Below are 16,162 nucleotides of genomic sequence, written 5' to 3'. Positions count from 1 at the left end.
ACTGTGCTCACTTTAGCAGGAAAAGAGATTGCTGGAAGGACTTTTGACAGCTCACAGATTCAGTGGGAAGGCTTGAGAAATGGGTTCAGAAAGCAGGCAGGACTGCCGGGAGTCTGGGCAGCCACACCCAGCCATCGTGCCCAGGGACAGGAGTGCAGGGACATGGTCACACATGGCCCTTAGGGGCCTCTTACTATCACTGAGTGACCTGGGCACCCCTGAACTCTCCCCCCAGAGTCCAGGTTTGGGGCCTGGAATCAGACGGACCCAGCCTTCACCGGATGGCTGTGCTCTGCCTCGTGGGCCTTCTGAATGGAAAGTGAGGTCTGGGATCCAGCCTGCCTCTGCTGTCTCACAACAGAAGTGTGTGCTTACTCCTTAAATCATTCGCCAAGTTAGTCTCCAAATTTTGTAAAAATCACATCAGGTCAGAACAGCTCCACTGTGATAGTTTCCCTGATAGCCAGCCAACCTGACGTCCATGCCCCCTATAACTAACTCCACCATTGGAAAGTGAGCACATGCCAATATATGTGGATTTACTCATTTAAATGACGCACATGTATATGGCTATATATAAATAAAAGATATCAGATGAGTGTTTTAAAAGGATGGGGTAAAAAATAAATAACGTACATTTAGTATTTCTTCCCACACGACACTGGGGCTGTTCTGCACCCTTGGCAGGCGTGCTCCTGGCCTTGGCAACCTGTCTGTCTTTTTCCTTCCAGGCCGGGCTTCCTGTCTCCTTGCCTGCAGTTAGCTGTGGCTGCAGTCTTGTGTGCCAGGTGCCCCGGCGTGGCCACAAACGTCTCTGCCTCAGCACATGGGAGAGTCACTGGGGAGCCCGGGCAGAGCCACGAGCCACGGGCCACAAGCCAGGGTCCACTTAGAGAAGCCCCTCAGCCCTCACCCGCTGCCGAAGGGCAGGCTGCTTTGTCTATCCCTGAGGTTTGGGCCTTATCTGTTCCAGCAGCTGGGGCACCTCACCATCACAACTGTGCTTCATTCTTGTAAGTGACCAGGCTCCCAGGAAGATTTCGTGGATTTCTTCACGTATGAACTAAAATGGTATATGTGGCTCTAAGTCATTACTATGTGATTTACTATTTTCTGATGTTGAAACGACTGAATATTTTATTTTCATATCTTGGGTTTATATATTCAAAGTGCTGAAGTACAACAGAAATTTATCCTATAGAAATAAAGCAGTTACTGCAAAACGAGAGTTAGGAGCGGCAGAGGACCTTTAGGTTACTAGCTTGTGGTCGACACTAGCTGTAGGTAAGTACCCAGCCACGCGGGGGCCAGGCCTGGGAAGACAGAGTATTGTAACCCTACTGGCAGCTCCCCTGCAGGCCAATCAGAACCACTGTGGAAATGGGCCAGTGAGCCAGGCTACTGTGTCAGAAGGGGGTCCCTTTACTGTTTCGAGCAATTCCAGCTGGCTCACTAGACGCAGAGCAAATCAGGAAATTACAGAACCTCTGAGACAGAAGTTTTTAGTCCATGCCTCACTTACGTCAACTGATTAAACTCATGAATCTGAAATCTTTTTATAAAGACTAAAATTGGATGGGTTTTCAGCTTTTAAAATATCGTTAGCTTTCCTAAGTACAACTACCAAAATTAAGGTAAACCTTTCCCCCCAAATTATATAATTTTATTCCTGTGAATTCAACATTCAAGAATTTTCTTTTGATAGCAAGAGCGGCAGAGAGGACACACGTGGAAGGGAGAACTGTCCCCCAAGGAGAACTCCTCCAGAGCAAGGAGACACGTGTGGTGAAACACATGTGAGCAGGACAGGAGGACTGTGTGCCGTGACGAGGGGGCCGGGTGAGCCTGGCTGCCGACGGAGAGCGGGCTGAGGCAGATGGAGCACTCGGGGCTCTCCCGGAGCAGGGCCTGCAACACGGAAGGACACGGGAGTTTGTCACGCAGGTTGTTAGTTTCATCATAATAGGAATTTCTGGAAATTTAAGTGAGAACTGTATACTGACAGACATTTCATTCTGTGTTAAAATGACATTAATTATATACATACTCTGCTACTCTTGTGAAAAATGGAAAGGGACAGTAACCCACCTGGGATAACCCATTTTGAAACACAAATAGTTTATAAAATGCTGAACATTAATAATATAGATTTCCTTTTAATTAAGCGATGAAGAGTAGTCTTTTTCAAAATTCTTGATACTATGTAGCTGCTAAACTTCTTTATACATTTTCCTCTTTCTGTGATTTTCTAAGCAAGTGTTTCCTCTGTGGGATTTGGAGTGTCGTTTTTTCACGGCTCCTACAGATGCAAGAGGAGGGCAGGCCGGGACCTGCGGGGAAACCCCGGGGGGCGGGGGAAGAGCATGTGGGGAGGCCTTTTCCCTCGGCGCTTTCACAAAATGCCATCATCAAAGCGGAATTTCACACTCAAGGGCCTTGGCGCTCACCCCAGAGTGGGTGATGAAGGTCCTGGGGCCCCATGTGCTGTGGGCACAGGCCGGGCACCCCCTCTCCTGGTGGGTCCCCCCGCAAGCCAGCACTGCAGAGCCGCTGGCTGCCCTGTCCCGGGCACAGCCTACCTGTGTCTGGATCTTCCCCCAGTCCTCTTCCGTGAGCTCGTGGCCACACGTGTCCTCCAGCTGCTGCAGCACGCTGCGGTTGAGGGCCAGGCAGCGGTCGATCTCTGAGAAGAGCTCGTCTATGTCCGTGTGGTAAGAGCAAAGCAGGCGGTGGCTGATTTCTGTGAACTGGGGACACGGCGGGGGCACACTTACTCACAGGCAGTGAGAAGTTCTGGAGGTGGGTTGAAGGGAAGCACCTTCTTGAGTCCCGACCACCCTTCCTGCTAATTTCCCTTAGGCCCTGCCTCTGAAGAGTACTTCTTGGGGAAATAGACACACGGCGATTTCCTTAATCACTCCAAGTCCAGAGAACTGGTGCATAGATTTTACCAGAACAGGGCACCTGGTTGTAAGCCTTGCTTGTTAGCAGGGAATACATTGATGAGAAGTTGAGAGGAGAAAGGATTAGAATTTTGCACAAGTAGTCACATGGTCTTCCTGGTCTGGCACCAGTTACTCTAGTCTTCACAGGGATGGTCACTGCACAGTGCCGCTTTCCTGGGGCCACCACCAGGCCTTCGCTAATGAGAGCTGCTTCGCTTCCCCTTGCTCCACAGCATCTTCCCCTGTGGTTGCAGATTGTGAATGATCATTTTAGTGTGAACGTTTTAAAAAATGTTTTTAAAAAAACATTTAGAAAGTAATCTTTCCAAGGGAAAGATTCTCTCTTTCTTTCAAACTGGTTACTCATTCTGCTTTTCTCACCGAGCTCTAAAATCATAATTTTGAACCCCACCCCTTGCCTAAGGACCTTAAAAAATAAGCTGAGTTAATCAGCTTATGGACAATTGTTATGTCCCCTTGCTACAGAACACATCTTTAGAACCTACCTTAAAATCCTGTTTTCACTGCTAGTGTAAATATGGAGACAGTGTTACATTTTATCTCAAACTTTTGTTCTGCTTTAGAAGTATTAGCCTTAAATACAGTCTCTAATGTTCTGCCAAGCTCAGTCCTTTTATAAAAGTCTATATTTTGGTACAGAAAGATTTAGAAAAGCACAGTGATCTCAGGACAAATGAGTTAGTTGTTGGCTGTGGCATGCTGTCGCCTCCTGATGGCAGCAAACCAGAATTGCCAGGATGAATGCACACATTTGCAGTGCAAGTTCCCTCACCTGTGATTCGTAAAGTGCAATGTGCCTAGATCACGTGGGAGGTACATGGACTCATGCGTGACTTACCCCAGATGGACCAAAGTGTGTGCATTTTTGGTCCGTTAAGTGGTAACAGTTGCTCACTGCAAAGTAGTGAAACTGTGATATCCTCCAGCCTCCCTACTCTGGACTCAGTCTGGCCTTTGGAAATGTTTACTGTGTGAGTCTCTCTGATCTCTGAATTGTAATCTCCCAAATTAGGAATCTTTAAGTCTTCTGTGTATACCCTTCCATCAAGATGCCATCCACTCCTTTTTAAAAAAGACAAAGTCGTATAGTTATTGGTTTATTAGAAATTTAACGTCTTAAACTTTTTAGGGTTTTTGTTAGTGTTTTGGTTACAGTTGCGCAGGTTTTAGATGGCTTGCCCATTTTCCCATAAGTCCTGCATGATTTTTCAGGAACATACACATTAGCAGGGATGCCTAGATAGGTGAGTGATATTGTGATTCCAAAGGGCTTCAAGATTCCAGAAGTCGGTCTCCTTAGATGGGCTGGGAAGGAAAAAGAGTTTCATGGATTTCAGTTACGTTGTAAAGACCTGGATTATCACTGTGGGTTCAAATCCAGACTCTCAGTTACTAGCTGAGTGACCTTGGGCAAGTTACGTTCGCTGTTGAGGGAATCTTATGAGAAAGGACTGGGCAAGTTCATTTGTACCCCCTCCCTTTTTTTTAGATTCCACGTACAAGCACTATCATATGATATTTGTCCTTCTCTGCCTGACTTACTTCACTCAGTTGAATTTATCTACAAAATGGAAATAGAGTCACAGATTTAGAAACAAACTTATGGTTACCAGGGGGTGAGGGGAGAGGGATAAATTGGAAGACTGCGATTGACATATACACACTACTATATATAAAATAGGTAACTAATAAGGACCTATTGTATAGCACAGGGAACTCTACTCAGTATTCTGTAATGACCCATATGGGAAAAGAACCTAAAAAGGAGTGGATATATGTATATGTATAACTGATTCACTTTGCTTTACACCTGAAACTAACACAACATTGTAAATCAACTATACTCCAATAAAAATTTAAAGAAAAAAGGCCTGTGAACAGCTGGGGCACAGGAGTAAATGGTTTTTATTAAAGAGATTTGGGGATAGGGCTGTATTTGGTCTTATTTTTTTTCTCTCCCTGATCTTCTCAAAGTGCTGTATGATATACTTGGAAAAAACCCTTTTAGTATAATTGTTTTTAGAACTTTCTAAAATGTAAGACTTCACCAGCTAGTCTAGATCGACACCGTCCGCAAGAAATGTCACGTGAGCCATGTCTAATCTTAAAATTTATAGGAGCCACATTAAGAAAAGTTTCTAAATAGGTGGAATTAAATTTAATATTTTATGTAACCCAACATATCCAAAATATTTATCACTTCAAAATGTATCAGTTGAATAAGCTATTGAGATCTTTATATTCTTTCCTTCCTGAAAGGCTTTGAAATCCAAGCACGTTGTGCACACGCATCACATCTCTATCTGGACTGGATGACCACAGGTGGCTTGTGGCTTCCTGCACTGGACAGTGTGGCCTGGCGGCTCAGAAAGACGTACACTAGAAAGGAGCGACCATCATGTCTGGGCACGGAGAGGTAGCCAAGCCAGGGCCACTTCGATAGCTCCTTTGTTAAACGTTTGAAGACTGATGTAAATGGTAGGTGTGATCTGTTGTTTAAAGGGTGTGACAGTGGTGGCTGTCACCTGCTGGCTGTCTTGCTCGTCCTCCCTGAGCACAGAGTGGTCTGCAGAAGTTGGCGTCCCATCCAGAAACCACGTTCCCCATTCCCCCTGTGCTAGGTGGGGCCACGTGACACAGCGTTTCCAATGGGAATGGGGTCTCTGGGCTGGACACACAGGTCTCTGAGGCCCAGGGGATGGTAGGGCAAAAGGATGGCGGGGGACAATATCTGTGTCTCACAGGGTGGCATGCTGTGACTCAGGTCACTGAAGCTTCTATTTTCAGTCGTTGAAATTAGGGGTTTATTTGTTTCAGCAATTAGCAGTGTCCTGGTTGAGAGACTGTGGCTCTTTCATGGAGCTGGGCAGGATGAAAGGAACTGAGCACATCGAACCTCACAGTCATTTAGGTGTGTGATGCGCGGGACATGTTCTCCATGGACGTGGAAGACTTTCCCATTTCAAGTATCCTACTCTCTTGGACATCCCATGTGCGTGGTTTGTCTGTTCATTCGTTTTTATGTGGATAACCTGGCGGGATGCCATGTCTGTGTAAGTCACCTCCATCAGAAGGTGCCTTCACGGACCTGGTGTTCCCTTCCAATTCCCATCTGTCCTGCAAGAAGACTCGAGCCTGCGCGGGCAGTGGGCAGCGGCTGTGGTGAGTGAGCCTGCCCAGCCTTGGTCCCTGGGTGTTAACCAGGATGTGTTCTGGGATTCAGGGAAAGGCCATGCTGTAACACAGCAGGCGGCCCACGGGCTTTGAATCCAGGCACCTGTGTTTTGGGGTTTTGCATGCAGTTGTTTTTCAGCCGTACTTGGAGGTCTGGAGGAAGATGCTTTTCCATCTATGAATCCAATTCTGTTTCTTGCTGATTCTAATTACACTTGCCTGGCAGCTGGATCCTAGCTTATGGGCTCCAGCTGGCAGTGTTTCATTTTCTCTGTTCCTCAGCCTTTCAAATACCTGATAATCTCCAAATAAACTATTGAAAGCAGAAGAGTTCCCTATACTTTATAAAAGGAAGAATTACTTGGAAATTCATACAACTGCCTTCCAATTAATGTTTTATAACTCAGGTTTTCTGTAAATTGGGTTTTCTTGAAGTGTGAGATATTTCCCATATAGACCTATAAGGTAAGGTCTTTTCTTCCTCCAAAATTATACCTCAGAATAAAAAGGATCACGTTCTATTCCAGACCTTACAGAGTATCTCAGATTATGAGGTATGTTCTCAAATTGGTTCTGAACAGAAGTGCTACTTGGAGCAGACAGGTTGGTGTGAAAGGATTGCAATGCTTTTTCTCAGGTGAGGTCCCTGGACCCGCAGCATCTGCATCACCTGGTAACTTGTTAGCATTGCCAACTCCCGGGCCAGCCCAGCCCTCCTTGGTCAGAACCTGCAGGTAGGAAGCAGCCGTCTGTGGTTTAACAACCCCCACGGGGTTCTGATGCTCACTCATGCTTGAAACTGCCATCACAGAAGTTTCCGGATTAATTTTTGAGTCAAAGTTATTTAACACAGCTTTAGTCATCATTCCTGGAGACGTAACCACCCAACTCCAAGTGTGAGGTGTCCCTGTGAGCTTTCAAAGGCCACTTAAGAGAGCAACGGAGTAAATGGGGAGGCCACGAGTATTTATATATCCCTCTCTGTATATATATATGTTAATGTCACGTGTGTGGCGAGGTATCTCTGTGGTGCTCTTCCTACACGTTGAGTGAGTTCTCACGGCTTGAGTTGGAGCTGGTGTGCACGCCGCTGGGTCCCACATGGCCCCAGTGGGGACGGTCCCCGATGTCGCCTCCCTGCGCTGCGGGCCGCCTCCATTCCTTCTCACTGTCAGCTCGGGCGCTGGGAGTGCTGCACTCAACGCTAGCCCACCGTGCAGAGCTCTCCCTGGGTCCCCGGGTTCCCGCCTCTGTTCGTCTGTGGGTCGCTCTGTACGCCAACTACGGGGGACACAGCAGAAACACTTGCTGAAGAAACGGGCTCGTCAGTTTCGCAGATGCAGCCAGCGCCTCTGCGGAGGGCAGGTCTTAATGCGCCCGGCCGGCCACGCTGGCCTCCGACCCTCAGTCTGCTCCCTGCCCCTTCGTCTCTTCGGGGTTTTCTCCATGACACGGCTGGTTGAAACTGATACCGTTTTCAACAGAGTGTTTCCTGCCTCTTTCCCTCCAGGAAGGTGGGGCGCACCCAGAGGAGGCCGTGAGTCTGGTGGGGAAGCAGGCAGGGGCTCCGGGGCGATGCTCGGGTCTGCGGAGGCCGCTTGAAAACAGCCGCTCCCGACCTGGAACCACGTTCTGAACGGGCGGGGTGCAGGGTCGGTGCCGGACTCAGGTGCGCTCATTTGTATTTTCCTGTCCGCAGGCCTGCCTGGCACACCTGGCATCACTTTCACACTCGTTAACGACCATGCTTTCTTCCTCGGCTTAAATGGAAAGCATGTCGTAAATGAGAAAAATAACAAAATCCCCTTTGTATGCAGTGGTGCTTAAAGACTGAAAATGCAGGCTATTCAACCGAAGCTAAGTAATTTTGCCTTTACCCTGCCGTTTAGCTGTGGCAGGGTGAGGGATAGAAAGCATAGACGGGTCCCAGAGGAGCCTGGGCCGGGCCGGGGCACATCTTGTTCCTTTAACGAGAGGGCGCCCAACCCAGCAGGAAGGCGGGGTGGGGCCGGGAGAGGGTGCGGAAGAGAGGGTCTGACAGCGAGGTGCAGGGGCAGAGGAGGGGCGGGCAGGCGTGGGCCAGGCGCCCCCAGCTGCTCCCTCGCCCTCACCTCCTGCAGGGGACACTGCCGTCCCCACCTCGGCCTCCATCGCTGATGCCAGCTTCTCCTCCCCGGGCCTCGCCCCGCCTCTCCTCAGGAAAGGCATTGCTTTCCCGTAGGATCTTCCGGTCTGGCCAGACTCAGCCCACGAATGACCGTCATGCTCCTCCGTCCCTGCGACCTCTGCACGGCCGTGCGTCCCCCGCGCCTGGGCAGGACATGCGCTCTCACCGGACGCCCAGAGAGCGCTTTTGGCCCCTTCGCTTGACACTTGTCACCGGCTGGGTGCTCATACCTTTTTCCTGTGTGTATTTCTTATCTCCTCGTTCCTTAGATTCATCTTGGCGAGGCCCTTGGCGTTCAATAAAAAATGTCGACTTTAAGTTTGCAATAGATTAGAAATGGAGACACATACATGCCCTAATGTGCATATTCTAAAGGACTGCAGTACAAGTTCCTTTGTGGGCATTAAAAAAAAGGACAGTGTCCGTGTGGAATGATGCTGAAGGAACCTGCCGTGTCAAGATTCAGTGAAGCATCGATGTTTGGCTTCTAATTATAACATTGACGTCAGCTTGTTAATAAACATCCCGAAAATCCTTCAGTATATATTTATGGCAGATTTCTAAAAGTGAACTGATGTGACTCTTTATTCTTGTGCTTCAAGTATTGGAAAGTTAGCAAGGGTAATATTTTTAAAATTTAAATCAGTATATATTTACGGACTACCTATCGTGGCCAGGTCAGAGCAATGTCCTAAGTGTAGCTATTATGAAATATTTCTGAAATGTCAAATTCCTGTGTGATTAGCATCCTTCTTCTCCTATTTACTGCCTCACTGTCACACGGGTCAGAGGCCTTCAGTGATTGAAAAGGCAAGCACCACACACGCAAAGACGATCGAGTTCTAGTTTTCAAACTAGTGGTTAATATTAATTCTATGGACAAAATACATAAAATTTTCAATTAAAAAAATGAATATCTTCTTATATTTTTCTTTTTAAGTCTCACACTTCAGATATTTGATAAATTAAGTAATTACAAATTCAGGTTATTGATATATAAAGCAATTACTGGTCATTTACAAGTACATCCTGGCTAAACAGTAAAAAAAATATACTAACAAAAGTGCCCAGGTGAACTCTGTCTGCCCAGGAGGCCCCTCTCAGCATCCATCTTGATGTCAGCAATTGCTTACTAATGTGTTGACTTACGGCCGCCCTCAAAAGCAAAGTGAAAAGCCTGGAATTTACAGCATATCAATGAATCAGTTGATAAGCTTTTACTGGTTTAATATCCTCCCCGTCTTGCTGCTTGGAGCCACTTCAAGTTAGCAACAGAATGTTTGCCATCTCTATGTGATAAAGGAAGTCAAAGGACTAAACAAACTTGAAGACCATTATGCTGTTTGGCGAGATGTAAATGAAAAAAAGTAAGAGAAATCTCCTGTGGGAGGGTGTGGGAGCGGCAGCCCCCAAAGTCAACCACAGCATCTGACAAATCCCTAACCTCATTTTTTAAACAATGGTCAGGACTTTTAGCTTGGGTTGAGATAGTATAATGCATTTGAAAAGTTTTAATTGCAGCAATAAAAGGCCATACCTCAATTATATGACATATGCTAGCAGAATTTCTAGATAAGGATCAAAGGCATTCAAGGACCAACCACTGCATTCTGGGCAACACTTGGGCTTTCTGTACACACTGGTGACAGGTATGAGCACAGCAGCTCTAGTGACCTCTCCAGGCGGCTTTGATCTGAGTTCACCCGACGACGCAGGAGCGCACCAGGCCTCCTGGATCATCCCTACGGCCCCAGCGCCCTCCATGACAAAGGCGCTGCTGACTCAAGGTTACTTTCTGACACTTACTTGTGGGTACAAAATGCAACGTTTGACCCGCGCAGTTCTTAGCACGGGACTGCCATCTATTTAAAAGAACCTACAGTGTAACACAACTTCACTCTGCTCTGCTTCGGTCTTGTTAGGAGTGTGCCAGTGATATTTCAAAGCAAGGCAGATCTGCGAAGAGAAATCCTCAGCATATGGAAGCTTGACTATTTGTAGAAAGATGACCTCTGTATTCCACTAATTGGTTAAGACCCAGTAGATGCAGGAAAACTAAGGTAAGAAAAGACTTCATTAATCCCCTCTCCAACAGAAGAGTGAAAATGCAAGGCCACAGTTCTTTTGCAAGTAAGATAGATTAATTTATAAAAATAGAATGGCCTGAGCTAATCTAATCTAGAGTATTAAAAACATATCCATCTTGGTGAGATCTTGAAACTTTAAAGGAAACAAGCACTTCCTCATTTATTGTGCCTAAAAATATCACATTATTATCCCTCTTTGCCTTTCTTTTCTGTTGATTAGACTTCTTTTCCCTGAAGGTAATTAAACCAGTGGTTCCCAAGTATGACAAAGAAGTTTTCACCCATCTGCCAGAAAAGAAAAAAAGTGAATTCAGTGGAGTGAAATTTTTTAAAGCTAAATGGTTCAGTGTAAAGGCATATCCTTTAGTGTGTGGTCAAGTATTTCCAACTTTCCTGGTGTTGAAAAATAGTCCTCCTTTTATGAGATGATTCTGATGGTGTATGATGCTTGGTTTTAACTCTTACTTGGCAAAATAGAAAGGTTTTGAAAGTTGGCAGTGACCTTGTTGGAGCCCCGAGTCTCTCTTTGACCATCGGTAGACTCCAAAGGTCTGGAGACCACTGGAGTACAGAACTGCAGCAGGCTGCTGGGGGAGAAGGCAGAAGCTGCTGCAATGTCTTGGTCTCACTGACTAATGAGGTGGTGGATCTGACATTTATCTATCTGCCTTGGGCAGCGGGATGTATCACATGATCTATTTCTTCTAGTAATTTGCAATTTCAATTGTTTAGACTAAACATAAGACAAATTTGCATTAATTTAACTGTCACCAGTGGTGAGTATGGAGATACAGCTTAGAAATGTGGCTGGTGGTTGCATGTCACCCCAGATTCAAGAACTGTTGTTCCACAGGTAATGAATTTTACCATATCTGATACTGTAGTCACTGCACATTTTGCTTTGTAAACACTCCAATTTCTAAAATTCAAACACTGGATCTCTAATAGTCAACTGATCTAAAGTTCTGTGCACATTTAGGTTGTGAGGAGGGTGACGGGGTGAAGACACGGGTGTCAAAATGCAGAGCTGAAAGGCAGGCCTGTGCAGGAAACCTGGCACTCCTGGAATGTCCTTGTCACAGAGCTAGTCTCCCGCCCAAAGGAGCCTTGATAAACTCACTGTTCACTTTGGCTTTGGAATTTATCTTTCACTGCATCTATTACTAGGAAACCTACAGACCCCAATTCTTCTGAAGCTGGGCTTCAGGATACATGTTTAGTTCTGAAAAACTGTAAAGATGAATATAGTGAGAATCCAGGATCAAGAGTTATATTTTTATTTTAAATATCTTAATCTGTGATTTCTAGATTTTAAAGCCTCATTATACTGACAAGCTTAAGTTAAAGTATTTTTACAGGTATTTAAAGGAAAATGATCAGTTCAAACTTATTTTTTTACTGAAACACACGTTCCTTGATGAACTGAATAAAATTCAGTTTCTATCATTAGAAAAATGCTATTTAATTCTTTTTGTAAAATAGGGTATACTATTAAACTAAGATAAAAGTCTTTCCTAAAGGCACCTCTGGATGATGATTTCTTTCTTTACTAACTCAGGGTGCATGGTTGTTTCATATGTCTAACATTCTTTGTCATCAGGCTGTTCTAGTATTGCACTGTGAAATACTTATTTTACTCACAGGATTGTATCTTTTAAAAACCACAAGAAAATAGCCAAAACCCCTAAATAATATACGTGTCTTAATGTATGTATAAGCCAATGCTCCACTGTTACTAAAAATCCAAGTGAAGGCGGTCACTTTGCCTCATCGACCGTCAGTGTGTCCAGTGCTTTTCTGCACAGCGGCCTGGTGAGGTGGGGGCCGCTGACCCCTCGCTCCACCTGCAGCGTCAGGAGGGCTTTTGAAGCTCTTACCTCACACTGGGGTCACCAGGCCGTTCCCCCTGCCAGAGCGCGGGCAGAGCTCAGTGCCCAGTACGACATCTATGTTGTATTCTACTAATTTTATTTATTCACTTAAAAAGTATTTACATAATTAATCCATGTGGAACTTTTTTGAGGATAAGGTATGAAGTAATGTCTATTTTTCTCCTTCACATGAATGCATAAATTAATTGATTTTCTCAATCTTTTTCTTCACTGATCTCATATGTGTCCTTTACTGTAGACTTAGAATCCCTGTGCACTGAGGTGGGTGACTTTCAACTGGTTCATCACCTGTTCATCTAACATTTCACAAGAATCTTAGTTACCAAGATTTTATATATATTTTGATATTTAACAAGGATGTTCTACCTCATTACAACCTTATTGGGATATAACTGATGTACAACATGGTGTAAGTTTAAGGTGTACAATGTGATGATTTGATGCATTTATATGTTGGGAAACGATGACCACCGGAAGGTTAGTTAACACCCACATCATCTCACACAGTTACCATTTCTTTTTTGTGGTGAGAATGTTTCAGATCTCTTGGCAACTTTCAAGGCTATAATACCATAGTATTAACTGTAGTCACCATGCTGTGCATTCGGACATCTCCTAACTGGAAGCTTTGCTCTCTGACCGGCATCTCCCCATTCCCCCCGCCCCTCTCCCCAAGCCCCTGGCCACCGCCATCTGCTCTGTTTCTGTGAGTTCGACTTGTTTAGATTCTACACATAAGTGGAATCATACCATATTTGTCTTTCTCTGTCTGATTTATGTCATTTAGCATAACGTCCTCAAGGTTCATTCATGTTGTTGCACATAGTAGGATTTCTTCCTTTCTCTTGGCTGAATTCCACTGCAGATGTTCGACATCTTCTTATCCATTTACCTGTTGACTGACACTTAGGTTGCTTCCGTGTCTTGGATGCTGTGCCTAATGCTGCCATGGACATGGAAGTGCAGAAATCTCTGTGAGAGCTTGATTTCATCTCCTTTGGAAGGACAGATGCCCAGGAGTGGAATTGCTGGATCATATGGTAGCCCTACTTTTAATTTTTTGAGGAACCTCCATACTGTTCTCCATAGAGGCTGCACCAATTTACATTCCCACCAACAGTGCAGGAGGGTTCCCTTTTCTCATCACGGACACTTGGTATTTGTTGTCTTTTTGACGACAGTCATTCTAAGAGGTGTGAGGTGATATCTCATTGTGGTGTTGATTTGCATTTTCCTGATTAGTGATACTGAAGACCTTTTTCATGTACCTGTGGGCCATTTGTTATGTCTTCAGAAGAATGCCTATTCACCTCCTCTGCCCAGTTTTTTAATCAGACATTTGGGTTTTTTGGCTGTTGAGTTGTATGTGTTCTTTATATATTTTGGATAAAAACCCCTTATGAGATATATGATTTGCAAATATTTTCTCCCATTCTGTAAGTTGTCTTTTTTCATTTTGTAGACTGTTTCCAGTGATGTGCAGAAGCTGTTAAGTTTGATGTAGTCCCTTTATTTATTTTTGCTTTTGTTGCTTGTGTTTTTGGTGTTATATCCAAAAAATCATTGCCAAGACCATTGTCAAGATTTCCCCCCTGTGCTTGCCTTTTTTTTTTATATATTTATTTTATTTTATTTATTTATTTTTCTTTTTTTGGCTGCATCGGGTCTTAGTTGTAGCACGCAGGCTCTTAGTTGTGGTGTGCAAGTTTCTCTCTAGTTGTGGCATGAGGGCTCCAGAGCACATGGGCTCTGTAGTTTGTGGCACACGGGCTCTCTCGTTGAGGCGTGCGAGCTCAGTAGTTGTGGCACGTGGGCTTATTTGCCCCGCGGTGTGGGATCTTAGTTACCTGACCAGGAATCGAACCCGTGTCCCCTGCATTGGAAGGCGAAGTCTTAACCACTGGACTGGCAGGGAATTCCCTGCCCCTGTGCTTTCTTCTAGGAGTTTTGTGGTTTCAGGCTTTAGGTTTAAGTCTTTAATGCATTTTGAGTTAATTTTTGTTATATCCTCTTGAATTAATCACTTTATCATTATATAATGACCTTCTCTGTCTGTTACAGCTTTAAAGTCCATTTTGTCTAACAGAAGCATAGCTACTCCTGCTCTCTTTTGGGTTCCACGTGAGTAGAATATCTTTTTCTGTCCCTGTACTTTGAGCCTATTTGTGCCCTTAATGGTGGAGTGAGTCTCTTGTTGGCAGCATATGAGTTTTGTTTTTTATCTATCCAGTCATTCTATGCCTTTTGATTGGAGAAATTAATTCATTTGCATTAAGAGTAATTACTGATAGGTAAGCACTTACTAATGCCACCTTATTGTCTTCTGGCTGTTTTGTAGTTCCCTTGTTCCTTTCTTCCTCACTTGCTGCGTTCCGTTGTGAACTGATGACTTTCCAGAGTGCTATGCACTCATCCTTTCTCTTTATCTTAGTGTATCTACTGTAGGGTTTTGCTGTGTGGTTACCATGAGGCTTACATAAAACATCGTATAGGTATAAGTGTATTTCACACTGATAACATTGATTGCATACAAAAACTTTACTCCCCCCTTTTGTGTTTTTGATGTCACAATTTACATCTTTTTTATAGTGTATATTCATTAACAAATTATTGTAGCTATAGTTATTTTTAATACTTTTGTCCTTTAACCTTTATAAGAGAGTTAAGTGGTTAATACTCCACAATACTACAATATTAGAATATTCTGAATTTGACTGTGTACTTTCTTTTACAAGTGTGATGTATATATTCATACGTTTTCATGTTACTAATTAGTATCCTTTCTTTTAAGCTTGAAAAACTCCTTTCAGCATTTCTCGTGAGGCAGGTCTAGTGATGAACTCCCTCATCTTTTGTTTGTCTGAGAAAGTCTTTAATCTCTCCTTCATTTCTGAAGGACATCTTTGCCAGATAGAGTATTCTTGGTTGGCAGTGTTTTCCTTTTAGCACTTGGGCATCTTCTGGCCCATGAGGTTTCTGCTGAGAAATCCACTGTTAGCCTATGGGCATTTTCTTATTAAGTTAGTTAAAAGCTTATTGTCTCTTGCTGCTTTTAAGATTCTCAGTTTGTCTTTGATTTTTGAGTTTTATTGTAATGTGTCTTGGAGAAGATCTCTTTAAATTGAGTTTGTTTGGTGACCTATGAGCTTCATACACTTGGATATCTAAATCTCTCCCCCATCTGGGAAGTTCTCAGCCATTATTTTTTTTATATCCTTTCTTCCTCCTTCTCCCTCTCTTCTCCTGGGACTCTAATAATTTACAAATTGTTTCTTCTGCTGTATCCCAAAGATCACGTATGCTTTCTTCACTCTTTTTCTTTCGTTTTTCTTTGTTCTCCTCTTACTGAATAATTTCAAAGGTTTTGTCTTCTAATTCACAGGCTCGTTCTTCTGGTTGATCCATTCTAATGTTGATGCTTTCTATTGAATTTTTCATTTCATTCATTGTATACTTCAGCTCCAGAATTTGCTTGGTTCTTTTTTATTTTTTCTGTCCCTCTGTTAAACTTCTCATTTTGTTCCTGTATTGTTTTCCTGATTTCGTTGAATGGTTTTTCTGTATTTTCTTGTAGCTCATCGAGCTTCCTCGAAACATTTATTTTGAATTCTTTATCACATAAATCACAGATGTCCATGTCTTTGAGGTCAGTTATTGGAAGATTAGTGTGATCCTTTGGTGTTGTCATATTTCCTTGATTTTCATGTTCCTTGAAGTCTTGTGTTGCTGTCTTTGCATCTGAGGAAGCAGTCACCTCCCCCAGTCGTTACTGACTGACTTCAGGAGAGAAATCCCCTCCACCAGCCCTGCTGGGATATTGAGGCTTCTCAGATGGTCTATGGATATGCCTGCTCCACGCTCCTTGCTCCCTCTGTG

The 16,162-nt window shown here is 44.2% G+C and overlaps 1 protein-coding gene across 1 annotated transcript in view; it reads right to left on the bottom strand.

The window, feature by feature from the left end:
- Nucleotides 1-1,677: 1,677 nt before the first annotated feature.
- RNF32 (ring finger protein 32) overlaps nucleotides 1,678-16,162 on the bottom strand; it is a gene marked incomplete at both ends in the record, with an annotated part of 33,959 nt that continues 19,474 nt past the window's right edge. The window contains 2 exons of the mRNA XM_079711803.1: nucleotides 1,678-1,908; nucleotides 2,580-2,747. Coding sequence (XP_079567929.1) covers nucleotides 1,678-1,908; nucleotides 2,580-2,747 — 399 coding nt within the window. The remainder of the gene's footprint in view (nucleotides 1,909-2,579; nucleotides 2,748-16,162) is intronic.

This window comes from Hyperoodon ampullatus (genome assembly GCF_949752795.1).
Source record: "Hyperoodon ampullatus genome assembly, chromosome: 9".
Lineage (NCBI taxonomy): Eukaryota > Metazoa > Chordata > Mammalia > Artiodactyla > Ziphiidae > Hyperoodon > Hyperoodon ampullatus.
The sequence above is the reverse complement of the archived record's forward strand: the minus strand, read 5'-3'. Positions and strand labels throughout refer to the sequence as shown.